We start from the raw sequence: 27,076 nt of genomic DNA, 5'->3' as shown, positions 1-27,076 counted from the left end.
GGAATTTAGCCTCGAGTGATGTTAGATAATTGGTAAGAACGTCCCAGTCACAGTCAATTTGTGCCCGAGAGGCATGAGGGGGAATATAAACATTTACTAACAAGAGAAAATGTGCTAAAAGATAATAAAACAGCCTGTGCAATGTTTTTACAAGGGGTTAAACTTATAGAGCGAGCTGTTACAGAAGTAGAAATGAGTATGGCTAGGCCTCCTTTGGGTCTGCCTTTGGAACTGGGTTGGGAATAGGTCGCTGGTAAACATGAACAAGAGAAACCATCCACTATTAATTTAAGGGTACACCACGTCTCCTGTAAGAAAATTAAGTCAAATTTGTTCAGAAAAGTAATAAAGTCAGGAATTTTTTGTTTGGCATTCCACCCTGCAATGTTCCAGGAGAGAAGGTGGAATGTAAAATTAGGTGAGAGAACAGAAACCTGGCATGCATTAATAATTGGATTCGTAGGATGAGAAATTTCCTTTGCTGTATAAGATTTGCAGAGTGAGTGCTGTGGTGTCCTGAAATGAGGGTTTACCATTTTTTCAGGAGATTCACAGGATAGAATCGGGTTTTTAGAATTTAATAAGGGTTGTCAAGTCAGTTCAGGAACCTCATGTACTATCACATCACATATTGTGCTAGGTCTACAAACATTTGAGTAACAATGTGGCAGTACCTTTAAGGGAACTTTCAGAGGAGAAACTTGAATGCTGGATGGTGAGTTCAGTTCATAGTCCTCCAAGTATCTGGAACATGTCCTTTTTGCCCTTAGATTGTTTAACAGATTCTGCATTTTGTTTATGACCTCACTTTGTTCATTCTTAGTGAATGTATGGAAACTATTTAATAGTTCCTCCTCTCCCTCACAAGCAAAGTCAAATGCAAGATCTTGATTTTCCTTACTGTTTACCAGAGAAGGAGGTGACTGTAACGGAACGAAAATGGGAGCTGGTGGTGGGGAGGAGCTTACTTCATCCAAAATAATAAGATCAGAGTTTATGGAGTTAAGTGTTTCAAAGTTTAATGTTTCTTGTGCTGGGGGAGTCAAAGGGGATAAATTCTTTTCCAGCATAGTTGGTCCTAATGATAGAGAAGAGCAGTTCATGTTTAATGTGCTTTTAAGAGGAAGCTGTTCCAGGAATGGATCCAAGTTTCCAGAGTTTGATATATTTTTGCTGCTGTTCGAGGAAAACTTCCTCCTCTCATGTGAAGAGATAAGGTTTGTTGTTGGAGTTCTCTTTGTGAACAAGGAAATTGGACTGGCCAGGTTTGTGAAATGTCTCTGAACGGATATTCCATGGTAGCTGAGAAGGGATTTATTTGCAATTATCCGTGCTGTTGTCTCAGCCGATTTAAAGGTAAGTAAAGCAGACGTTTTTGTTGAGGGGCTGTAAAGGAATTCCACATACGAGATATCGTCAGGCCGTAAATCCATTACACCTAACGACTGGAGGGCGTAACACACTCTTTGCTTCCTGATGTTTACTTTTTCTTTGATGTTAAGAAGAGGAAGATTCAGCAGTGCAAGTTTGTTTGAATTATATTTGAGAAGCCAATTCCCATTTGTATTCTCTCGTCGTGAAATCTTGTTATTGGTAGAGCATATTCCGCTATAGGACCTCGGGTTGGGGTGAGTAAGTAGCTCTGGAAGATTTGGACTTTTTTTGCTTTCTGGTAAGGCTTTGCAATAAGATCTAGGGGGTGTTCTCGCTGTAGATGAAGCAGATAAATTCTTTGTTTGCGAAGCTGTTTGCTGTTGAGCTTTAAGTACTTTAAAAAGTTTCTGAAAGTTCATCTTCTTACTCCTTGGCGGTTTGTAATTTTTTATGTTTTTGGATTTTTTCTCCTTAGGTGCAATACGAGGTTTCTTTATGTTTGCACACTTCAGTGTTGTTGTTGTTTTGTGGGGGGGAAGAGTGTAGTTTAGGCTCAAATATAGTTTGGATAGTTCTTCCATAAATGATTTTAGAAGGTTGTTTGTTTCTTCCAAAAAAGCTTTGATGTTTTCAGTCTCTTTTGTCACAATGGCTAATTGTAACTGCAGACATTTTTGGCCAGTTAGAAGTAGTTTTTGGCCAATTTGTGCCAGTTCCGTGGTTTCAGTAACTTCTGTAGAGCAGGCAGAAGATGGCTGTGATTGAGTAAAAATGGGAGTCTGGCTGTCGATGTCTGTAGCATGCACAGTAGACAGAATGTCTAAGGGGGAATGTAAGTCAGTGTCCTTGTACAGAGAGGAAGATGGCGTCTCCTTGCTTTCAGGTACCTGCAGCAGAGAGTTGATCAGACTAGGTGTATGCGTCTGCCCAAAAAGGGGATCTGTGGATGTTCCATACACCAGGCTTTGTATAATTTCTGGGTCATCCCTTGCCTGGAATTCCTCACTCAAGCAGGAACAGAATTGTTCTGTTTCGATTTGGGAAGGGGTTTTCTCAATAGATCGTGACGCATTTCTCTTTGTCTTATCCGCTTTGGTTGGTAAAAAGAAGTTTGTAATTTTAAGCTGTTGATCCCCATTCCCAGATTCTTCCAAAACCTGTTCTGATTTATGGTCATGTTCATAACATCTTTTCCTTGTTTGAACCATTTTAAAAACTATAAGGTTTGCCTTTTAAACTCTAAGATGAACGGAGGTATAATTATAAATTGTCGACTCCAAGGCTAAGTAGTTTTATCTTAGGAATCCTTAGATTTTGTTATGGTAAATTATATTCCTTGAGTTAGTAATGCGAAGCAGAGTTGTGACTCACCGGCTGATAAAGAGTCTGTTTTCTTGCTGATAAAATGGTTCCATAGCCTTCAAAAAATAGGTGTTGTTGATGCTGTTAGGTTCCAGAATAAAAATTTCCAAAGAATATCTCTAAAGATAGCAAAAAAAGAGGCGAGGTGGGTATGAGCTCCAGAGCTCGCTAGTGGACCTGCCTGCCAGCAGCCATCTTCCGTCGCATCTGACCATCTTGGTTGATGGCAGGCATGTGCAGGCACATAGTGTACTGCGCATGCATGCCATCAACCAAGGTGGTGGCAGAGGCATCAGCCCCTTAGAGAAGCCTCTGCCACCATCTTGGTTGATGGTAGCCCTGCACACGCAGCGCACAAAGCAGCAGAACACAGGAGAGAGGTAGGTGGAACAGGCAGGAGTTGTGCGCCCAGGGCAGGCTGGTGCCCAAGGGCCCAGTCATGCCTGGTGCCGGCCCTGCCCATCATTATGGTCTTTTCATCAAGGAGACACAGATAAACTTCTGTCTTCCATGGGCCTAACTGTTAGTTCATCGGATGTCTTACTTCATGGCCCTCCACCTCCAAAACACTGGTTTTATGAGATCTGCATTGGTTGCCTGTATGCTACTGAGCCCAATTCAAGGTGTCACCAATAACCTATAAAACGCTAACCAACTGCCTATAAAACACTAACCAACTGCCTCTCCCTATACCAGTCTACACCAACCTTAAGATCTGCAGAAGAGGCCCTTCTGGAGGTTCTATCACTAGCTGTGCTGCACTGTGCTGTGGGTTCCTGGCAATGGAATTTCCTTCCGTCAGATTGTATGGTCTAGTGCAGTGGTTCTCAAATGTTTTTGGTTCGCGGCGCACTGTAAAACATAAAAATTTTCTGGCGCACTTAGTGTACAAAATTAAAAATAACATTTTAAACTATGAATAAAAATAACTTAAACTATAGAAAACTATTACTTACCCTATACAAATGGGTTTCTTCTCATTTTTAAAATATACTTCCATAATATTTGAGGCACACCTAGCCACCTCTTAGGGCGCACCAGTGTGCCTGGGCACACCATTTCAGAATCACTGGTCTAGTGTATGGTTTTCAGCATCAGATGAAGATGTGTCTCTTCACCCAGCCTTTTTTTTTTTTTGGTGGTGGTGGCGGGGAGCCATAATTGAGGTATGCGTATTGGTATGTTCTGCCTAGCTTTTAGTTTGGTTTTAATTGTGTGTGTGTGTTTATTGTTTAAATGAATCACCTGATGCTGATTACTTGATGTGTTCAGTACTACTGGAGTTTTGTTTCTGCTCTGATCACCTTGGTGTGTTGATATTGTAATAATAAGATCCATAATTTTCTATTGTGGCCTTCCTTGGATACACATGGGGAAAGGTGGGGTTTTAAAAAGGCTTTTAAATAAATGCATTGTATTGATAGCCCTTTACTGTGCCTTGATGGGAGGATATGGCCCTTTGGTTCATCTGGGCCAGCTACTATCTTTATCCCAAAGTGTACTTGGCATGAGTGAGGCATGAGGGTGCACTGAAGTGTCCATTGTATGCCAGTGTGAACTACCAAAACAAATTCAGTTTTTATCTGAGGAGGTTGAGCTTGAGACACCCACCTTGCTATAGAGTTACTTAAACTATAGGATAGCCAATGATTGTTGTAGCAAAGATCCAAGCTGTCTGCTTGGATCCAAGCTTGCTGGGCTGCCTACATGCTTTGCATTCAGACAGTCCCAAATTCAATCCCCAACACCTCTAGCTAAAAGGATCAGGTGGCAGCTGATGAAAAGGACCTCTGCATCAGACTCTGAAGAGCCAGTGCTTCTGCCTGTCAAAGTAGACAATACTGGACTATATGGGCAAAAAGTATATAAGGCGGCTTCCTATACTCCAGGAAAAAATAATAACCTTGTGGCACCATAAAAACTAATGAATGTATTACTGCATAAGCTTTTGTAAACTAGAATCCATTTCATCATCCTAAATTGGCAGGGATGTGTGTTTATATGCACACAGGCATGCACGTGTACAGAGAGGAGAAAAAAATGTAAACACTGAGGTCCAAGGAAAATGAAATGCAAAAAATACAGACTGTGACCATTCACAAAGCAGTGTTGATGATAACACAGACATAGTACCATTACTAAGTTAGGATCCATCTGCACTATACTTTCTTTAAAAACTGTATGGTTCTGCTTTAAATGTATAGTGCAGATTAGCCTTAATTATCATTTGTAGTTAGAGTGAACTTCTTGTAACTCAGCAGCTGGACTATCCCCTGGAAATTCCTTGATGCTGTAGCTGGCTTTGAGCTGTCCATGGTCCTGACTGACTCCCGCCTACTCTGGACTCTTGCCATGTTTTGCAAGTATGTGGTGCCCTGAATTTAAGTACAATGTTCCGTCAGCGGACAAAATATTGTTTTGAGTATCGGGGCTCCTATTTATCTGACTGAATGTGAAGGTATGGATCACAAATAGGGACAGGTGAATCGGTCAGTTTCAGTTTCTCCTTTTACCAATCTTAGGTTCAGTGCACCCTTTACTGTGCATCTTCGTACACTGTACTGTATATATATCTTAATACACTTTACTGTGCAAAATTCAGAGAAGTGCAAATTTTGAAGGATGGCTTGTTTTAGAAAGTTTGCCTTTAAATGTGAACTGAATCAAATTTCTGTCCTATCTTTAATCACAGACCTACATGCTATGTGGAAGATCACACAATATTTATCATGTATATATGAGGCAACAGTGGTAAAGTGTTGGATCTTCCTTTGATGTATTTTTCTATGATGTGAACATCAAATGTCACATTGGTTGCTATCGCTAAGGGGTTGAAGAGATTTTGTAATCATGGGACAGAGCCCTGGGCTCGAAATAAGACAACAGATGGCTATGCATGATCTCTAAATAACAATTATTTGACAAGGGGAAGATGGATGGAAGCAGTTTGCTGGGCTTCCAGCAGCTCCGCATGATGTATGAGATAACAGGATTCAGCTGTGTTTTATGTATATGTAAGATCAAGTGAGGACTGCAGAATTTGCGCTGCCAGGTACTGTATGAATGATAACTGGGTAGGAGTTATATTGGTAATGATTTACTAGCCTAATACATGGCAAAACAGAAATATTGGCATCATTAGGCAGTTGACTAACTTTTGATAAATTGGCTAGACTTCCCTTCCCACCCAGATTCCACTGTATTTTAATTATATCTCTCTCACACACATACAAAAGTTTCCATTGTATTAGAAGTCTGGTGCTCATTGGTAAGGTTTTCTGTAACCTATTTGCAAGGCATCTGGGATTCTGCATGCACACAGGGAAATTCTGTGCTGGCAAACATGTTGTTCAGATCAGACAGCTTTGCTTTAATATGCATGTTTTGTTTGGGTTGTGAATGATGTGAGAAGCAGTATGGCTACACTCCAGCCTATTATGTGGGCGTGAGATATTACGCTAATGTCACTACAAAGCCATTGGCAGGATATCACACAGCAGTGACAACAGCAAGGCCAAATATTTATACAGCATTTTTCTGGGGCTCTCAAAACGATATACTCTCCTTATCGCAGTAATCCATACAACAGCCACCCTGCAAAGTAGCCAGTATCATTGCCCCATATTACTGAGAGCAAGCCAAGAGATCTTGGATAGGCTAAACGTTGGGACTATTGAAAGTTCAGCTCGAACTGGAGGCTTCTCCATCCTCTGCGTGAAAGCCCTTCAGACATCTCAGGGATGGAGAGCATCAGACCCCAGGGACAAATGCAGCCCTCCAGGCCTCTCTATCTGGCCCTCAAAGCTCTCCGCAGGGTATACTTCCCCCACAACCACGTTTCGAGTGGCTTTGCCTGGCTGGAATGTGCCCCTGAACTCTGATAATGCCTCTTGCTTGCCTGAATGGAGGATAGAGAGGGGTGTGTGAATGCATGGAAAGTAGCCTATTGTACAAAGGTGAAAAATTAATTTACATTAATTTGCTCTACCCACATTTGCACCACTGACATGTGGAGCTGGAAGGTCGCCCAGAAAGGAATGCAGCCCACATTTCCCCATCCCTGAGGTATCTGAAGACTGCTATTAAGCCTTTCCTTAACCTTCTCTTCTGCAAGCTAAACATACACACTTCTTTCGACCATTAAGAACATAAGAACATAAGAACAGCCTGCTGGATCAGGCCAGTGGCCCATCTAGTCCAGCATCCTGTTCTCACAGTGGCCAACCAGGTGCCTGGGGGAAGCCCGCAAGCAGGACCCGAGTGCAAGAACACTCTCCCCTCCTGAGGCTTCCAGCAACTGGTTTTCAGAAGCATGCTGCCTCTGACTAGGGTGGCAGAGCACAGCCATCACAGCTAGTAGCCATTGATAGCCCTGTCCTCCATGAATTTGTCTAATCTTCTTTTAAAGCCATCCAAGCTGGTGGCCATTACTGCATCTTGTGGGAGCAAATTCCATAGTTTAACTATGCGCTGAGTAAAGAAGTACTTCCTTTTGTCTGTCCTGAATCTTCCAACATTCAGCTTCTTTGAATGTCCACGAGTTCTAGTATTATGAGAGAGGGAGAAGAACTTTTCTCTATCCACTTTCTCAATGCCATGCATAATTTTATACACTTCTATCATGTCTCCTCTGACCCGCCTTTTCTCTAAACTAAAAAGCCCCAAATGCTGCAACCTTTCCTCGTAAGGGAGTCGCACCATCCCCTTGATCATTCTGGTTGCCCTCTTCTGAACCTTTTCCAACTCTATAATATCTTTTTTGAGATGAGGCGACCAGAACTGTACACAGTATTCCAAATGCGGCCGCACCATAGATTTATACAACGGCATTATGATATTGGCTGTTTTATTTTCAATACCTTTCCTAATTATCGCTAGAATGGAATTTGCCTTTTTCACAGCTGCCGCACACTGGGTCGACATTTTCATCGTGCATGATTTTACACTTGTTTATATTGAATTGCATTTGCCATTTTTCTGCCCATTCACTCAGTTTGGAGAAGTCTTTTTGGAGCTCTTCGCAATCCCTTTTTGTTTTAACAACCCTGAACAATTTAGTGTCATCAGCAAACTTGGCCACTTCACTGCTCACTCCTAATTCTAGGTCATTAATGAACAAGTTGAAAAGTACAGGTCCCAATACCGATCCTTGAGGGACTCCACTTTCTACAGTCCTCCATCGGGAGAACTGTCCGTTTATTCCTACTTTCTGCTTTCTGCTTCTTAACCAATTCCTTATCCACAAGAGGACCTCTCCTCTTATTCCATGACTGCTAAGCTTCCTCAGAAGCCTTTGGTGAGGTACCTTGTCAAACGCTTTTTGAAAGTCTAAGTACACTATGTCCACTGGATCACCTCTATCTATATGCTTGTTGACACTCTCAAAGAATTCTAATAGGTTACTGAGACAGGACTTTCCCTTGCAGAAGCCATGCTGGCTCTGCTTCAGCAAGGCTTGTTCTTCTATGTGCTTAGTTAATCTAGCTTTAATAATACTTTCTACCAGTTTTCCAGGGACAGAAGTTAAGCTAACTGGCCTGTAATTTCCGGGATCCCCTCTGGATCCCTTTTTGAAGATTGGCATTACATTTGCCACTTTCCAGTCCTCAGGCACGGAGGAGGACCCAAGGGACAAGTTACATATTTTAGTTAGCAGATCAGCACTTTCACATTTGAGTTCTTTGAGAACTCTCGGGTGGATGCCATCCGGGCCCGGTGATTTGTCAGTTTTTATATTGTCCATTAAGCTTAGAACTTCCTCTCTCGTTACCACTATTTGTCTCAGTTCCTCAGAATCCCTTCCTGCAAATGTTAGTTCAGGTTCAGGGATCTGCCCTATATCTTCCACTGTGAAGACAGATGCAAAGAATTCATTTAGCTTCTCTGCAATCTCCTTATCGTTCTTTAGTACACCTTTGACTCCCTTATCATCCAAGGGTCCAATCGTCTCCCTAGATGGTCTCCTGCTTTGAATGTATTTATAGAATTTTTTGTTGTTGGTTTTTATGTTCTTAGCAATGTGCTCCTCAAATTCTTTTTTAGCATCCCTTATTGTCTTCTTGCATTTCTTTTACCAGAGTTTGTGTTCTTTTTTATTTTCTTCATTCGGACAAGACTTCCATTTTTTGAAGGAAGACTTTTTGCATCTAAGAGCTTCCTTGACTTTGCTCGTTAACCATGCTGGCATCTTCTTGGCCCTGGCGGTACCTTTTCTGATCTGCGGTATGCACTCCAGTTGAGCTTCTAATATAGTGTTTTTAAACAACTTCCAAGCATTTTCGAGTGATGTGACCCTCTGGACTTTGTTTTTCAGCTTTCTTTTTACCAATCCCCTCATTTTTGTGAAGTTTCCTCTTTTGAAGTCAAATGTGACCGTGTTGGATTTTCTTGGCAATTGGCCATTTACATGTATGTTTAATTTAATAGCACTGTGGTCACTGCTCCCAATCGGTTCAACAACACTTACATCTCGCACCAGGTCCCGGTCCCCACTGAGGATTAAGTCCAGGGTTGCCGTCCCTCTGGTCGGTTCCATGACCAACTGGTCTAGGGAATAGTCATTTAGAATATCTAGAAACTTTGCTTCTTTGTCATGACTGGAACACATATGCAGCCAGTCTATGTCCGGGTAGTTGAAGTCACCCATTACTACCACATTTCCTAGTTTGGATGCTTCCTCAATTTCATATCTCATCTCAAGGTCTCCCTGAGCATTTTGATCAGGGGGACGATAGATCGTTCCCAGTATTAAGTCCCTCCTGGGGCATGGTATCACCACCCACAACGATTCTGTGGAGGAGTCTGCCTCTTTTGGGGTTTCGAGCTTGCTGGATTCAATGCCTTCTTTCACGTATAGAGCGACTCCGCCACCAATACGTCCTTCCCTGTCCTTCCGATATAGTTTATATCCAGGGATAACCGTATCCCACTGGTTTTCTCCATTCCACCAGGTCTCCGTTATGCTCACTGTATCAATGCTCTCCTCTAAGACCAAGCACTCCAGTTCTCCCATCTTGGTTCGGAGGCTCCTAGCATTAGCGTACAGGCACTTGTAAGCAGTGTCTCTCTTCAAGTGTCTTTGGCACTTGTGGTTAGGCCTGTGGTAATTTTGCTCTTATGAATTTATATCCTGTGCCCCTGCTCTCACAATGCCTACTTCTAGGCCTACCCCTTTTAAAATTTCATCATTTCTTTGGTTTTTATCCCAGGGGGGAGGTTTATTCCGAACCGGACCTTTCTCAGCTCCTGTCGGGTTTCCCCCCTCAGTCAGTTTAAAAGCTGCTCTGCCACCTTTGTAATTTTAAGTGCCAGCAGTCTGGTTCCATTCTGGTTCAAGTGGAGCCCGTCCCTTTTGTACAGGCCCGGCTTGTCCCAAAATGTTCCCCAGTGCCTAACAAATCCGAACCCTTCCACCCGACACCATTGTCTCATCCACGCATTGAGACTGCGAAGCTGGGCCTGTCTGGCTGGTCCTGCGCGTGGAACCGGTAGCATTTCAGAGAAAGCCACCTTGGAGGTCCTGGCTTTCAGCATCCTACCTAGCAACCTAAATTTTGCTTCCAGGACCTCACGGCTGCATTTCCCCATGTCGTTGGTGCCAACGTGCACCACGACCACTGACTCCTTCCCAGCACTGTCTACCAAACTATCTAAACGACGGGCGATATCCGCAACCTTCGCACCAGGCAGGCAAAACAACTTGCGGTCTACACGCCCATCACACACCCCACTGTCTATGTTCCTAATGATCGAATCACCCACTACAAGGATCCCTCCACCCCCTTCTCCATAGGATTTGGTTTCTAGACCTCTCTCTATCCTGTTAGCCCTCCTCTGGACATGCACCAGTTTGTCAGTGTCCTCTGGATTATGGACACAGTATCATAAGAATATCTATATCCCAGCTTTCAGTTTAAGAAAACCCATAAGGCTGTTCGTGCCTTGCTCTCTCCCCTCTATTTGCCCTGCTGGTGGAAACATACCCTAGTTGATTCATAAATCAATTTGTTTACCGTCTTTTGTACTGAAATTAGGAAAGGAAAGGATACGTCTTTCTGTGACACACTTAATGAGCAATTTGCCAGTGCAGGATCCATCCTCATAGTGGGCTGCATCCAATGTTCTCTGTCAGCTAGCAGATGAACTCTTGCGCAAGCAGACAAGTGAGTTTTAATGTTGTGCAATGGGGGACTCCTGTGGAACAGTTGCACTAGTGGAAACTTGTTGTGCAACACATTGCACAATCTGTTGTGCAACAAAGTTCCCAGCACCCTGCTGATGCAGTCTCTTGTGTAACCACATTCTGCTGGGGCAAAACATTTCACCAACGCAACAAGTACACCCTTAAGCCATTTTTACTTCATACTACATTGGACGACAACAAGTGTGTCCACCTTGTTACCTTATCTTCAGCAAGTCTCTGTGCACAAAACAGGGATAAGGAAAGGTCTAGAGATTTATCACAGTAATTAAACTTGAACAAAGACCAATACCCAGTTTGTGGATTTCTATTCAGTCGGGCAGGTAGGTATGTGGTAGATACAGAACCTTCCCCAGAGCAGAAAAGGAAGCAATTTCATTTTGAGGTGATAAATAGACAGGATGGCCTCTTCCTATGTGGTGCATTACAATGCAATAAACAGTTTTCATTAAATATTTGCATGGCGTTTTAATGAGCATTGATGATATGTCACAGCTGTAGCAGGAAATGCACAATTTATATAGGTGATGTATTTAGGACATATGGGACATAGGAAAAAGGTCTTCTCTATCACTTAAATCTATAGACCAGGTGGCTTCTGGGTATATAAATGTGAATTATGTGTCAACAATTATAAGTTGGACTGTGCATGTTTTGTTTTTTAAAAAAATATTATTTAGATGATTTACAATATCCTGGCTTTCGACTGACTGATCTTTCAAACAGCTTGTGATAGATTAAAATAACATGCAAATCTGAAACACCATACAACCCAGTCCCCTGGCTAATAGATGGAGCTATAGTATGTTCCCTTCAGCTTTGCAGTAACTGTTCTTTCTAGCAGGGAATATAAGAGCATAAGAATAGCCCTGCCAGATCAGGCCAATGGCCCATCCAGTCCAGCATCCTGTTCTCACAGTGACCAACCAGATGCCCCTGGGAAACCTGGAATTAGGACCTGACCACAACAGCACTTTCCCCTCCTGCAGTTTCCATCAATTGGTATTCAGAAGCATACCACCTCTGAAGAGCATAGCAATTGTGGTTTTTGTTGTTGTTATGTGCCTTCGATTATGACTTATGGCGACCCTATGAATCTGCAACTCCAATAGCATCTGTTTTAAACCACCCTGTTCAGATCTTGTAAGTTCAGGCCTGTGGCTTCCTTTACAGAATCAATCCATCTCTTGTTTGGTCTTCCTCTTTTTCTACTCCCTTCTGTTTTCCCCAGCATTATTGTCTTTTCTAGTGAATCATGTCTTCTCATTATGTGTCCAAAGTATGATAGCCTCAGTTTCATCATTTTAGCTTCTAGTGATAGTTCTGTTCCAACACCCAGTTATTTGTCTTTATCCTCCATGAATTTGTCTGACCCTCTTTTAAAGCCATCCAAGTAGGTAGCCATCACCACCTTCTGTGGGAGGGAATTTCATCATTTAACTATGCGCCGTGTGAAGACTCCCATCATCCCTGACCATTGGCCATGCAGGATGGGAATGATGGGGCTGGAGTCCAGAAACATCAGGAGGGCCACAGGTTCCCCATTGTTGCCCTAGAGAGCCCCTGAAAGTCAGAGTAGAGAAGACAAGCAGTCTAATCTAGTGAAAGGTAGCTTTCTATGTTTTGATCTCCATTCCCTCCCCCCCCAAAAAACCCTCTTTCTTTTGAAAAAAAAAGTGAGGGTTGATTGATGTCCTTTAGCTTCTTTTTAGTTCCCTTTCTGTAAGTTCCTTTCTGTTTCTCATTGTCTGGTTTGTATTTCCAGCAAGACGTTGCCATATGCATGTACCTCACCAAAGGCTTCTGAGGAAGCTTAGCAGTCATGGAATAAGAGGAGAGGTCCTCTTGTGGATAAGGAATTGGTTAAGAAGCAGAAAGCAGAGAGTAGGAATAAACGGACAGTTCTCCCAATGGAGGGCTGTAGAAAGTGGAGTCCCTCAAGGATCGGTATTGGGACCTGTACTTTTCAACTTGTTCATTAATGACCTAGAATTAGGAGTGAGCAGTGAAGTGGCCAAGTTTGCTGACGACACTAAATTGTTCAGGGTTGTTAAAACAAAAAGGGATTGCGAAGAGCTCCAAAAAGACCTCTCCAAACTGAGTGAATGGGCGGAAAAATGGCAAATGCAATTCAATATAAACAAGTGTAAAATTATGCATATTGGAGCAAAAAATCTGAATTTCACATATACGCTCATGGGGTCTGAACTGGCGGTGACCGACCAGGAGAGATACCTCGGGGTTGTGGTGGACAGCACGATGAAAATGTCGACCCAGTGTGCGGCAGCTGTGAAAAAGGCAAATTCCATGCTAGCAATAATTAGGAAAGGTATTGAAAATAAAACAGCCGATATCATAATGCCGTTGTATAAATCTATGGTGCGGCCGCATTTGGAATACTGTGTACAGTTCTGGTCGCCTCATCTCAGAAAGGATATTCTAGAGTTGGAAAAGGTTCAAAAGAGGGCAACCAGAATGATCAAGGGGATGGAGCGACTCCCTTACGAGGAAAGGTTGCAGCATTTGGGGCTTTTTAGTTTAGAGAAAAGGCGGGTCAGAGGAGACATGATAGAAGTGTATAAAATTATGCATGGCATTGAGAAAGTGGATAGAGAAAAGTTCTTCTCCCTCTCTCATAATACTAGAACTCGTGGACATTCCAAGAAGCTGAATGTTGGAAGATTCAGGACAGACAAAAGGAAGTACTTCTTTACTCAGCGCATAGTTAAACTATGGAATTTGCTCCCACAAGATGCAGTAATGGCCACCAGCTTGGATGGCTTTAAAAGAAGATTAGACAAATTCATGGAGGACAGGGCTATCAATGGCTACTAGCCGTGATGGCTGTGCTGTGCCACCCTAGTCAGAGGCAGCATGCTTCTGAAAACCAGTTGCTGGAAGCCTCAGGAGGGGAGAGTGTTCTTGCACTCGGGTCCTGCTTGCGGGCTTCCCCCAGGCACCTGGTAGGCCACTGTGAGAACAGGATGCTGGACTAGATGGGCCACTGGCCTGATCCAGCAGGCTCTTCTTATGTTCTTATGTTCTTATGTTCATGCATGCATATTATAATTATACAGGAGTGGAAGAAGCTCTGTTGGCACTGTTCCTTGTCCTTGGGATCTAGTGTCAGTTCTTCTATGCCAGGGGTAACTATCTGGCTTGATTCTATCCCTCATGCTATTTAATATCGACATGAAACCGCTGAGTGGGGTCATCTGGAGTTTTGGAGTACACTGTCAGCAATATGCTGGTGTCACATAGCTCTACTTCTCCTTTACATCTGCAGGTGTGGCAGTGGATGTGCTAAATCAGTGTCTTGCCTCAGTAATGGACTGGATGAGAGCCAATAAACTGAAGGTTAATCCAGACAAGACTGAGGCCCTGTTAGTGGGTGGTTCTCTACACTGGATGGATGGGTTGTGGCCCACTCTGGATGGGATTACACTCCCTCTGCAGGAGCGGGTGCATAGCTTGGGGGGATACTGTTGAATCCATTACTATTACTTGAGGCTGTTACATGTGTATGTGTGAATCCCCACGTGTGTATACGTACTGGGAACTCAAACGCCACCCGTGAGAGTGTAGCAGATCCTTTTGCTGGAGCAGAACCTTTTGCTGGAATTAAATCAACATCCTATGCATGTATAAATCCTTACTCTTAACTCCAATAAAGCACCCGAAGAATAGAATGGAGGTTGGCTTATTGAAAGAGGGAACAGGAAAGATGTAGCATTTACAGTTACAATTAATGCAAGCAGTGTCTAACTTTACTCAGTCATTAACTCCCTAACATTATAGATAATGTAAGACAGAGACCCTAAATACATTCAAAGTTGCACCAAGTTATACAGAGAGAGAAAAAAGAGGAAAAGAAACTCAAGAGTGAATATACCTTTCCTGAAGAATGTTGTGAGACTCTAGGTCAGAAGGGAACTTCTGTATCTAGCCTGTGAACCAAAGCTCCACCCTTACTGTAAACTTCACCAAATACAAAAGATCTCACCCTTCCTTAGTTCTTTTGGTTTCCGTGTTCTGGTTCCTAGAGTGTGTTGTGCAGAGTGAGGAAGTCACTGGAGCCCCAAGAGGTGCTGTTGACTCCCCCAAAATGCTAGGTTTAAATATACTTTGAACCTTCATTGGACTGAAGGTAAATTGGGAGGGAGGATCTTAATGAGTGATTCGGTACATGAAAGAATTTACTGTGATTTGATTGTTCTACTTGCCCGGAGTTAAATCTTTACTTGCAGCCTCCAGAGAAATTGTATATGTGTAAATTAAACTTAACCTTAATCTTTTGTGGGTTTCGCTGACTTAAGGTCTAACCTGGGCACAGACCATTGTTTAATTAAAGGGATTATTCCTGAGCAAACCTGGAATTTGGAACCTTCCTTATTACTTATTAACTCTGTTGGTACGTGTCTTCCTGAGATCAGCAAGCTAGCTCTGACCATCCTGTTACTTTGAGGTCAATGCAAGGCCTGTATCATAGAGGTCATCCAAACTACAGATTCTTATGCTCTGATCCACTGAGATGAATCTGAGAATAAAATTGTCATTTCATGTACACCTCCTTATGAGGCTTAAGTGACCTTATCGATGCGGAGTACCTTCTAACAGCTTCGACTGGTGGCTCAGCTGCACCCCTACCTGGACAGGAATAGACTAACTTTGGCTGTCTATGCTCTGGTAACCTCTAGGTTAGACTACTGCAATATGTTATACATGGGGCTGCCTTTGAAGACAGTCTGGAAACTGCAGTTAGTACAGAATTTAATGGCCAGATTGTTGACTGGAGTAAGTTGGTCCACACATATAGTACCAGTTCTGGCACAGCTGCACTGGCTACTGATTGGTTTCCAGGCTTAATTCTAAGTGCTGGTTTTAACCTGTAAAACCTTATGTGGCTCAGGACCTCAATATTTCAGGGACCGCTCTCCCCTATGAATTGACCCAGACCCTGCATTCATAATCACAGGCCAGTCTTCATGTGCCCCCTCCATGGGAGGCTCAGAGATTGGCAACACAAGAACAGACCTTTTCAGTGGTGACTCCACAGCTGTGGAATGCTCTCCTCAGGAAGTTACGCCTGGTGCCTTCTTTATCCATCTTTAGGTGCAGGCAAAGACCTTCCTTTTCACTCAGGCCTTTGGCCCTTGATAAGGGTTGTTTTAGTTAGTCCTTGGGCTTTACGTTTTTATATTGCATATTTCTAAATCTGCTTTATATTGTATGTTACCATTGGGTATGAGGTGACTAACAAATGAAATAAATCGTCATCATCTGACTGTTCTCCAGATGTTATTGGACTATAATTCTCAACAGACAGCATGGCCAATGGTCAGTGAAGGTGGGGAGTGATAGCCCAATGACATGTGGCACACATCACATCTGCTACCTCTGCTCTAGACACTCTAAAAACAGAGTACTAAATAAGATTTCTTACTACTATATGCTAAAAAGGTAAAGACATTATGCTGTGACGGTGTCATTACATCATGCAGTGTGAGTTTGGGGGCAGGCGCAGCAGCAGAGCAGCAGGGCACAAAAATGGCTGATCTGGTGCAGGGTGGCGGCAGAGCAACAACCAAGACAAGTGGGTTGGTGTGGGGACTGTGTGGGTGCCTGGGGGGTGGTAAGGGGACAGGGAGTTGCAAGGGAGCGAGCCAACTGAGGTGAGGGAGAGAGCAAATCAAGGATGGCAGGCAGATGATTGAATGAACATCAGGGGACAAGCAGGTAAGCAAGAGCCAGGGCAGCGTCAGGGATGGGCAAGTTGTCTTAGGGTGGAGGGGAGCCTTTTGGAAATTGCCTGAGGATGGGGGATGTTTAGGGAGCTGCCTCAGGGGGGGCATTCAGGGAGCTGCCTGTGGGTTGGTGGGTGGGGGACATTCTGAGGGTTGCCGGTGGGTGGAAGGGACATTTTGGGAGCTGCCTGTGTGTGTGTGTGTGTGTGTGTGTGCACGCGCATGCATGTGTGTGCTTGGGACTCCCTGTGTATGTGTTTGAAATATTGATCCCATACGAAGCTGTACCATAAGGAAGTTCAACAGAGCAAAAATCAAACCAGCACCAAAATGTGGATCCTATCCCTACTCTGGACGTTGATCAAGATGTGGGTTCAGGACCACAGATAGTGCTTCCACAGCTGAGGTCAAACATCCAAGTTGTCAGCAAGGTCTTGGAGCAATTTGCTGAATTTTATAACAGAGCTAGGTACTCATGGACTGAATGACACCTCCCAGCCACTTAATGGACCAGTGCCTTCTGCAGACATTGGTTACTTTGAGGTAGTAGGATTCCACTCTGTGAAGATCACTCCTCAGTGCTCTCCTGAAGCTCCTGTGGACCAACCATCATAGTCTTTCAGCAGAGATGTTTCCTAGTGGGGGGATACAGGCTCTAGTCCCCATGGACCCACACAGGACAGATCAGAGGGTGGATTCATCTCCTCCTTGGTGCTGGAGTTGCAGGAAGACTCTGTCTCAGACGAATCCTGGTCCAGGGCCATGACAACTGGCTCCTCCTCTCATGCAGAGGAAATAACAGCAGTAACAAAGGAACTCTGGGACCTGTCATTATTGAGAGCACATCACAATAACTTTACTCCTTCTCTTGAACTGCAAGTCCTAGATTTTCTTGTACATGTGTTTCTCTTGTTCACTCTCACGCTGTCTCACTGTTCTAGAGAAGATCCTGGGCAATGCACTGTTCAGAAAGTTGCTTGTTCTTTTGGCAATCTTTTGGTGTTCTGGTTGGGCAAAAAAGGTTTCAGTGATGATGCCTGCAGAATTTATACAGATGCATGCTTCAATCAGGTTTCAGTCTCCTTTGAGTGAACGGCAATCTGGTACCACCATTGTGGAAGTGTTATCTCTGGGGAAAATCTGAATATCACCAGAAGCCTACATATTGATCCACTAAGTCACCACATACCATGATTTTATTCATTTTTTTAATAAGTAGAACAGTTGTTGATATCCAAGATATTGCCTTTGGCAAGCAGCCTTGCAAACTCATGGAACAGCCATACGCCCCTTCCTCTTCCCTCTGATTTGAGGGATAGACTTTAATAGGTGTACCCTTGTTCACACAGATTCAGTCAACTGCTGACAGGTGCCAGAAATCACAGTGAGCTTTCATAATCCCTAGAAACACTATGCTCTCCCCTGCCCCCAGTGTCAGTGGTTTCCACTTCCAGCTATGAATCTTTTGGTGCTGAGTGATCAAAGGATGACATCAAGTGGTGATGTGCATGAATGTGTGAATCAGCTTGTGACCATGCCAAAAATGATGGAAAGTCATGTCACATAAAAAAAATAGAATTCCAGAAACTGTTTGAAGAATTTCCAAGGGTGTTTTAAAAGTTGTTCTCATTGCATAACATTTCTACCAGCTGAATTTCATTTATTATGATTAGCATTGTAGCACCAGAATGAATTATACATGAAATTTAACAATCATGTACGCAAAAATAATTGACTTGTCCCCCAGCACAATTATGCCCATTTCTGAAATTGGTGGCATATTCCTTATTGAAATTTATGTCATTGTTGTTGTTATTGTTATTGTTAAATTTCTCAGTACTTTTTATTATATTAGATTATTTTGCAATTCTGTTAGTCCTGCAGTTAGTTCTGCAAAGCTCTAGTTGGCTTGTGATTGTCAAGAAACAACAATTAAGTCCTTCATTATTAAACAACAAAAATAAAATCAACAAAACTAACTACAACCATTGATGGTGCTTTATTTTATAATGTTCTTAATTATATTAGGATGCATTATTCGTTTTTAATCTTGTCTACTTCTTCAATGTGTTCCATGTTAATATCTCCATGCAACAAGGGTGCATTCCATGTCAAAGCATGCAGTTTAGTCACTGCATTGTGTCCCATGTAATAGGAGAGATGTGTGCCTTCAGTGCAAAGAATATAAAAGGGGATGCCATGAAGACATTTCTGATGCTTTTCAATTGGCAGATTGACACAAAGGCTGGAAAAACTATTATGCCCCATATCCTTGTAAGTTTTATTCAGAATAGACCCACTGAAGTTAATGGACCTAAGTGGAGTCATGTACATTAGTTTCAATGGGTCTACTCTGAGCGTGACAGTATCCTGAGTAGAAGCCATTTTGGTATGTATGTGGTATGTAATATCATCATGCTTGCTAATACTGGATGTAACGTGTGTGTGTGTTAATCAGGTTGTGACTCCAGTATGTCAAGTGTATGTGGATCTGTCTTTTATCATACTATCATCATCACTCCCTTAGAAACCTCATTCCATGTGAGATACTGGGAATGCTGATCTGGTAGAACTGTATAGCATTAGAAGAGCAAAACCGAACTGTGGCAGCTCAGAAAACAAGGGAGGACATTGATCTCCTTCAATCTGAGAGTTTGTAAAAAATATAATAACTAATCCACTTCTCTGCAGAAAATCCGATCTTTTTATCTCCCCATTTTGTTCTTCAGTGGCTCAGATGTTCTCTCAGGCTAGGGATGGAAGGATCTGTCAATTTTGGTTCTCTCAGTTTCTAATTTTTCTAATCTTAAATTCGGTTCTCCACATTTCCCCAGCAATTTGCATTTTTTTTAAAAAAAAATCCTTACGAAAATTCTTCAGCATTTTATTTATTTATTTATTTAAAATATTTCTATCCCGCCCTTCTACCCTATAATAGGGCACTCAGGGCGGCTTACAATAAAATCAAACACTTACATAATAAAATTGTACATTTTGCAATTGTACACTTTACATGTAAAATTGTACATTTTAGTGTGAATTGCTCCCAAGAAATACATTTTTGTATGCAGTTTTGACTAATATACATATTTTTTGTAAGCACCTTATCCAAATGCAATGCATTTTATGATATTTTCACCAATATATCCATTTTGTGCACACTTTCTCCTAACACGTGCATTTTTGTAAACATTGATTGGCTGGAGAATTACATTGCAAAATTAGAATAAATGCAAAGTTCAAAGGATGGTTGTGTGTCAGTTCTCATATTGTTTTGGAAAGTGTGAATTTAGTAAATTCGGCTTAAAATACAAATGGAATTGAATTTCTACCCCTTCCTTACTCCAGACTCGCACAAAAATGACTAAAATAAAGAATAATAATATATGGAAATAGGTGAAACATTTATACAAAAGCTTTCCAAATGACCTTCGGAAAATACTGTAGATACAGAACTCCTGGAGAGATCTCTGTAAACAAGATGGACTATTCATAAAATGAAATGCCAGTTCTGCTATCACCATGGTGACTTAATCACTTCAACATCCAAACTTCGTAAATAGCAGGGTTTACTGGCAGACAATAGCTCCATCCCAGCATCCCATGAGAATGCCAATTTACAGCTACCTTTACCATTCACGATTTTTCTTTTTATATTTATATTCTGAGCATACTGTGGTGAACATCTAATGAACTGCACCTAAAAGTTTGTTTTCTGACACTTTTACATGGCAATTTTCATGGAAGCGCTTGCATGATCTCTGCTGAGTTGACATGGGTGTCAGGCAAAAAGTAAAACAGATAGCTATAAAAATAAAATGTAAGCTGTGTGTGAGTATACGTAAATGTGTGTATATATACATATCCCAAACAAAAGGAAAACAACTGATCCATGCTTGGCTGTAGCCAAGGTTTTTGTTCTTAGCTACAACTCACGGTTAGTGCGAAGAGAGCTTAACCACAACCTTGGGTTCAGATGATATGCTAAGCCAAACCTTGGTTTAGCTTGGCATGGGGCAGGAATCAAAAAGACCAAGCAGCTGTGAGCTCTTCTCTTGGAGCTTGTACGTCTGCACAGTCCTGGTAAGCAAGGTATGGGGAACCTTTGGCCCTCCGGATGTTGCTGAACTAAACTCCAAGCATCCCTGGCCATTCACTATCCTTGCTAGGGAGTTGTACTTCAGCAAAATCTGGTGGGCCAAAGGTTCTCCACCTCTGTGGTAAACCATAGTTTGGTTTAACTGTCGTGCAAATTAGGCTTAATCACACTTATTTTTTTTCTAAAATAGACATTCTTCAAATTTTGTTCTGAACACTCAGAGCCTCTTAGCATGAGAACATAAGAAGAGGCTGCTGGATCAGGCCAGTGGCCCACCTAGTCCAGCATCCTGTTCTCACAGTGGTCTACCAGTTGCCCAGAAACTCTCAAGCAGGACCTGAGTGCAAGAGCATTCTCCCTCCTGCGGTTTCCAGGAACTGGCATTCAGAAGCATACTGCCTCCAACTGTGGAGGCACAGCATAGCCATCGGGGTTAGTGGACATTGATAGCGTTTTTGTCCATGAATTTGTCTAATTCTCTTTTAAATCCATCCAAGTTAGTGGCCATCACTGCATCTTATGGGAGAGAATTCCATAGTTTAACTCTGCACCGTCTGAAGAAGTAATGTGGCATCCCAACAATCAGCATAGACTGAATCACCGTTATAATTTTTGAGATCGTATTTATTTCAGGGGAATTGAGTTAAGCCCATGAATAATTCTTCCAAGGACATCAATGGAACTTAAAAACTGCTCACTTTTGCATGGGTAATAGGAAATATTTTTTGCTAGGGTTGCTAAAAGTTTCATTTTCAAAATGACGGACCCTCTTCTGTCCCCCACCCCCATCCTAGGAAAGCCAGGAGGATTGTTCAAAGGTAAAACCTGGCCAATCAATATGAGGAGAGGAAATCTGTTCAGATGCAGGCATATGCTGGTGGGCCCTGCAGTGCAATCAATACTTTTGTGAAGGTGTGGCCAGTGAACCTTCCCTCATGGTAGGGATAGGCAAGAATTTTGATCCAGTTTGCATTTTAAGCTGAATTTATCAAATTTGCACTTTATGAAACAATATGAGAACCGAAACCCGGCCTTCATTCTGAATTCGCACTTATCCAAATGTTTAGATGCAGTACTCCAACCAACCAATGTTTGCAAAAATGCATACATTAGAGGAAAGTGTACACAAAATGAATATATTGGTGAAAATAACATACAGATGTGCCTGTATTAGGATAAATGGCTTGCAAAATTGTGCACATTAGTGAAAACTACACACAAAAATGTATTTATTAGGAGAAATTCACATTAAAATGGTGAAGAATTTTCATGAGGATTTTTTTAAAAAAATTGCAGATTCCTGCAGAAATGTGGATAACTGAATTTAAGATTAGAAAAATGAGAAACAGAGAAAACTGAAATTGGCAGATAATTCCATCTGTACCTCATGGTGATCTCAGGGAAAATATTTATCAGGAGCAGATTTGAGTGTTTCATTTCAGTGAGTTCAGGAAAGATTGTGATCTTGATCCTTTTGCATAACAGGATCATGAATGGGAGGCTAAAAATGGCACAACATTTCAGGGAATGAGCATATTCATAAAACTCTTCTGGTTGTATCTAGTAGAAAACCAAGTAAATATCTGGTCAGTGCAAAGATTTTCAGCTTGCACAACAGGATTTTCACCCCATCCTCCCATGCGCCCACCAAATCTCTCCTAAATGAAAATGAAATGGACTGCCTTCAAGTCAATCCCACCGTATGGCGACCCTATGAATAGGATTTTCATGATAAGCGGTATTCAGAGGTGGTTTACCATTGCCTTCCTTTGAGGCTTAGAGGCAGTGACTAGCCCAAGGGCACCCAGTGAGCTTCATGATTGTGTGAGGATTTGAACTCTGGTGCCCCAGGTCATAGTCCTAGGATAGGTAAAAGTGACCATGGGGGAGGAGGAGGGAGAAGGAGGGAATTTGAAAGGAATGGGGGAGAGGTGAAGGAAGGGGGAGGGAAGGGGCAAGAGGGAGGGATTTACTCCTGTGCAATCATGCTTGAAAAAGAAATGGACTGCCTTCAAGTCGATTCCGACTTATGGCGACCCTATGAATAGGGTTTTCATGGTAAGCGGTATTCAGAGGTGGTTCACCATTGCCTCCCTCTGAGGCTGAGAGGCAGTGACTGGCCCAAAGTCACCCAGTGAGCTTCATGGCTGCGTGGGGATTCGAATCCTAGTCTCCCAGGTCGAAGTCCAACACTCTAGCCACTACACCGCACTCCCACAAGAGCAGATTTGGGGTACACGCAGGAGGCAGAGAGGAGGAAAATCTCATTGAGCAAACAGAAATCCTTGCACTGAGGGGATGCTTACATAGCACTGCACTGAATACAACCCTAATTTTTAATGGAAGAAGATTCTTGCTAAATTATTCTAGCATTATATATAGAGCAGCAGGGGCGTAATATTGAGTAGCAGAGCAATATAGAGCAACATAGACGAACAGAGCAACGCATGTGCTCTGTTACTGTTACTAACTTTGGGGCTGTCTGAGGACACTGCTTGGAACTAGCCTGTAGTGTAAGGAAGGTGAGAAGGAAGGATTTTCTCACAGTGAAAGTGTCAAAAGAGGCAATACCCCTCATGACCTACTGGATGGGGTGGGAAAAGAGCTCAACAATGTTCAGCCTGCACCTCCAGTTGAAATCAATGGACTTCCTCTACACTTGTTAGGCAGCCTTTCCCAACCTTTGGGTCCCAAGATGTTGCTGAACTACAGTTCCCATAACTCCTGACCATTGGCTATGCTGGATGGGGCTGGTGGGAGTTGTAGTCCAGCAACATCTGGGGACCCAAAGGTTGGGAAAGGCTGTGTTAGAGCAACTATTACCAAGGCGGCTGCTATGAAATAGACTGAAGGATGCCTTAGTCAAGCTACCGTATTGGCTTCATCCACTATCCCATGCCCATCAGAAGGGGGGCATGTGCCATAGATTCCTGGTGACATTCCCAATGTGTGGGTATTGACATCCACTCCAGGGTGGGAGTAGAGGGGGACCAGGATTATCTAAGGAAGCTGCAGAGATGCACAAAGGAACCTCAGAAGCATCACCATTATCCATAAAGGTTGCACTCATCTGAGAGTTCTCTGGCTGACTGGACAAGGCAAAGGGCAAAGGAAGCTAACTGACACCAAGTCAGAGCATTGGCTCATCTACCTCAGCATTGCCTGTTCTGACTGGTAGCAGTTCTCCAGGGTTTCACACAGGAGCCTTCCCCAGCTCTACCTGGAGTTCTCAGGGATTGAACCTTGGACCTTCTGCACACAAGTCAGATGCTCTGCCACTGAGCACTGTTCCTTCCCCAGGAGGCCAAAGCCCTAGTGAAGTGTAACATGTAAGCTATCACATGAAGGGGCACTAAAAAGGAGTACACTAGCTCATTAACAATTTTCATCTATTTACAAGAGTTGGAAGCCAACTATCTGCAGCAGGGAATTTCTTGTATTTGTGGAGGTTCCCGTACATGTTGGAACCCTGACTTTTCCAGGGCTTGAGGCGCAGTATTGACTGGGCTATCCCACATTTGCAAGAAAGATGCTTTGCCATTGTTCTGGGAGCCGATCAAAAAATGTGTGTGTGTAAGAGTGAAGAGTGCCTCCTGTTTCAGTCCGTAAAAAATTGCTTCAGGTATCAAAAAGCATGAGAAGGGCTGCATTAAAGCATCACCATGCAACACTGGTAATTATCCCCAAGCACAGTGTTGTTTCAGTAAAACTGCTGAAGAGATTCACACTGACTCTATTCTTTAGTCATCACTCTAATTAATGGATGAATTATTAAAAGGCCATGCTGTCAGGTTGCTGATTAAATACCTTTGATTTTACATCAGTCACTGGTGAAGCCAAGTGATGGCTACATTTCAAATAAAGTGAACTGCCTCTAACCCATACCAATTATCTCAGACTTATTTCTTTCCATGTAAATGAGGAACAGGTGCCTTTTATTAAAAAAAAAATCTCTGAAAACGTCCTTCTGTTGCTATATAAGCGTTTCTTTAACACTTATAATATCACTTATCATTGTCACCATGTGTCAAAATCATGGCAATACCATTTATTATTATTTATAATTCAATTTATTTCAGAGCAATCCTAACAATGGCTAGGGAGCTGTGTGGTGGAACAGAGTAGTGGATCTACCAAATCCAAAGCTTGCCACACTGGAAGGTTAAATCCTGGTTAAATCCACCTTTTCCTTTTTTGCTGTGCCAGCTGTAGGCTAGCAGAGCAGAAAAGCCTTCTCCAGGAGTTAGAATGGCTTAGGAAGCAGTTCTTTAACCAGCCCGGCTCTTCCCTCCACCCCACCCCACCCCACCCCACAATGCTCCATTTCAGGGGGCCCTGCCTATTGCCAGCAGGGAAATTGCCAGTGGCAATGTGTCATGCTCTAGGGTGCCCTGAGGGGCTAGAGTCTCAGCAAGCCAAGATGAATAATGGAGAATAAGTCAGACCATTGTTCCATTTGGCTCAGTATTGCCTACAGTGACTGGCTCTCCAGGCAGGAGTCTGGAGAAGCCGGGAATTGAACCTGTGACCTTTGGCATGCAAAACAGATACCCTACAACTGAGCTGCAGCTTGCTCCCTATGAACACTTTGCAGAATCCTCTGCAGCCTGCAGGGGCTTCCCAGTAGACAAGTGAACTTCAGAGAGAATTCCCTGAAGCTCAAGGTTTTGAAGGACATTGATCAAAATTATAGGCATCATAAGCCCATGACAGCGTCAAGAAAGGATTCCTAGAAGAATTTCTAGCTATACTATTTGCATCCTCATAATTAAAAGAAAAGGAAGTTGAATGCTCCATGGAAGTAATGAATGTTTAGAAATATTGGGGAGATGCTTCCAACCTTTGTGACCTAAATTTACCCAATTTTCTAGCTTTCTAATGAGACTTTTTATTTTATTTTTAGCACATCAGAAATAAATGTACCATCAGGCTAAATTGTGATTACTGCCTTCATTGCGCTGCTCTGGCTGAAAACAGTAACTCAGACAATTAGTTGCTGAAAGCCCCAAACTCATTGTACCGGCAAAGCATTGTGTGTCTTGAAGCAGTGGCAATGACTTTCTATTACTGAGCTAACCTTGACATTTCTGCATTTAGAGCCAGGCCTGACAAGACTGTCAGAGAACCAACTGCAGAGCGAGGCTGCCTGAGACCTAATGCTGGATGTCAAAAGTTCAGCAGCGTAGAAGAGTCGGCGGGGAGGGATGGGCAGAGAAGACAAGATACTGGGAGTGGAGAATACAGAATATAAAAAAATTTTTTTTTTTCAATAATTTTTATTCAGATTTTCATAGAACATACAAGGCGAAATCATAAAACATTCAAAGACAAAAAACAAAATCAAAAATAGTTAAACAAAAAAAAAATAAAAAATAAAAATAAAAAATAAAGAGTAAAATATTGACTTCCCATTTGTCAAAGATCAAATCAGTTATAAGTCTATAATATATAACAATCCTGTCTCTTAAGTCATATTATAAAATCACTTTCCTCCAGTAGTTATCTTACTTAATCATCAAATCTCATAAACATTACTTTATTCTTTCCACAAAAAGTCAAAGAGAGGTTTCAATTCTTTAAGAAATATATCTATCAATTTTTTTTTCCAGATAAGCATATCGATTAATCCATCTCATTACTAATTATGATAATCTTATTGTCATAACCATAGTCAAAATAAACATTTCAATTAATCCATCACATCAGAATCTGTTAGGTTCAGTAATTTCAGTAGCCATTGTTCTATTATCCCTATTAGTTCCATTTTCCATCTTCCATCTTCAGTAGTCTTGTTAAGTCCAGTAATTTCAGTATCCAATCTTCCATTATCAGTATTCCATAATAATCTTGCTGTCAAAGCCATAGTCATATAGTAAGAGTCTGATGGGAATTACCTCTATCCCAAATATTTTCTTGCCATCCATTCTAAATAGGTTGCTGAAATACTGCTGTAAAATCATATCTCTGTTCTTTTTTTCAAAATACACTGGGTCATCTCTTGAAAGTTTTTCCATTGTCACATGGCTGCAGTTAATTCCATAGATTTTCTCTATATTGGGCTCCATCACATCATTCCAGTCCAGAAGATTATCCATGCCATTGATAACTTTATCTCTAGAATCTTCATTAATTTCTTCAGAGATAAGATTGAGTTCCAAACAATAGATTTTATTTCTAAAGTCCATAGACTCCAAATCTTTTTCCTGTTCCACGTTTGTTCCAATCTCCGGGGTCTCCTCTCTCACAGGGACCCCTGTTCCAGTCTCCAGGGTCTCCTCTCTCACAGGGACCCCTGTT

At 42.3% G+C, this 27,076-nt stretch overlaps 1 protein-coding gene across 1 annotated transcript in view; it reads left to right on the top strand.

Moving 5' to 3' along the window:
- The first annotated feature begins 1,279 nt into the window (after positions 1–1,279).
- The window catches only part of CNTN5 (contactin 5), a 324,115-nt gene continuing 298,318 nt past the window's right edge, over positions 1,280–27,076 (top strand). The window contains exon 1 of the mRNA XM_061628766.1: positions 1,280–1,356. Coding sequence (XP_061484750.1) covers positions 1,296–1,356 — 61 coding nt within the window. The 5' untranslated portion in view covers positions 1,280–1,295. The remainder of the gene's footprint in view (positions 1,357–27,076) is intronic.

The sequence above is a fragment of the Rhineura floridana genome, chromosome 5 (assembly GCF_030035675.1).
Source record: "Rhineura floridana isolate rRhiFlo1 chromosome 5, rRhiFlo1.hap2, whole genome shotgun sequence".
Lineage (NCBI taxonomy): Eukaryota > Metazoa > Chordata > Lepidosauria > Squamata > Rhineuridae > Rhineura > Rhineura floridana.
This window is presented reverse-complemented; position numbering and strand designations above follow the sequence as displayed.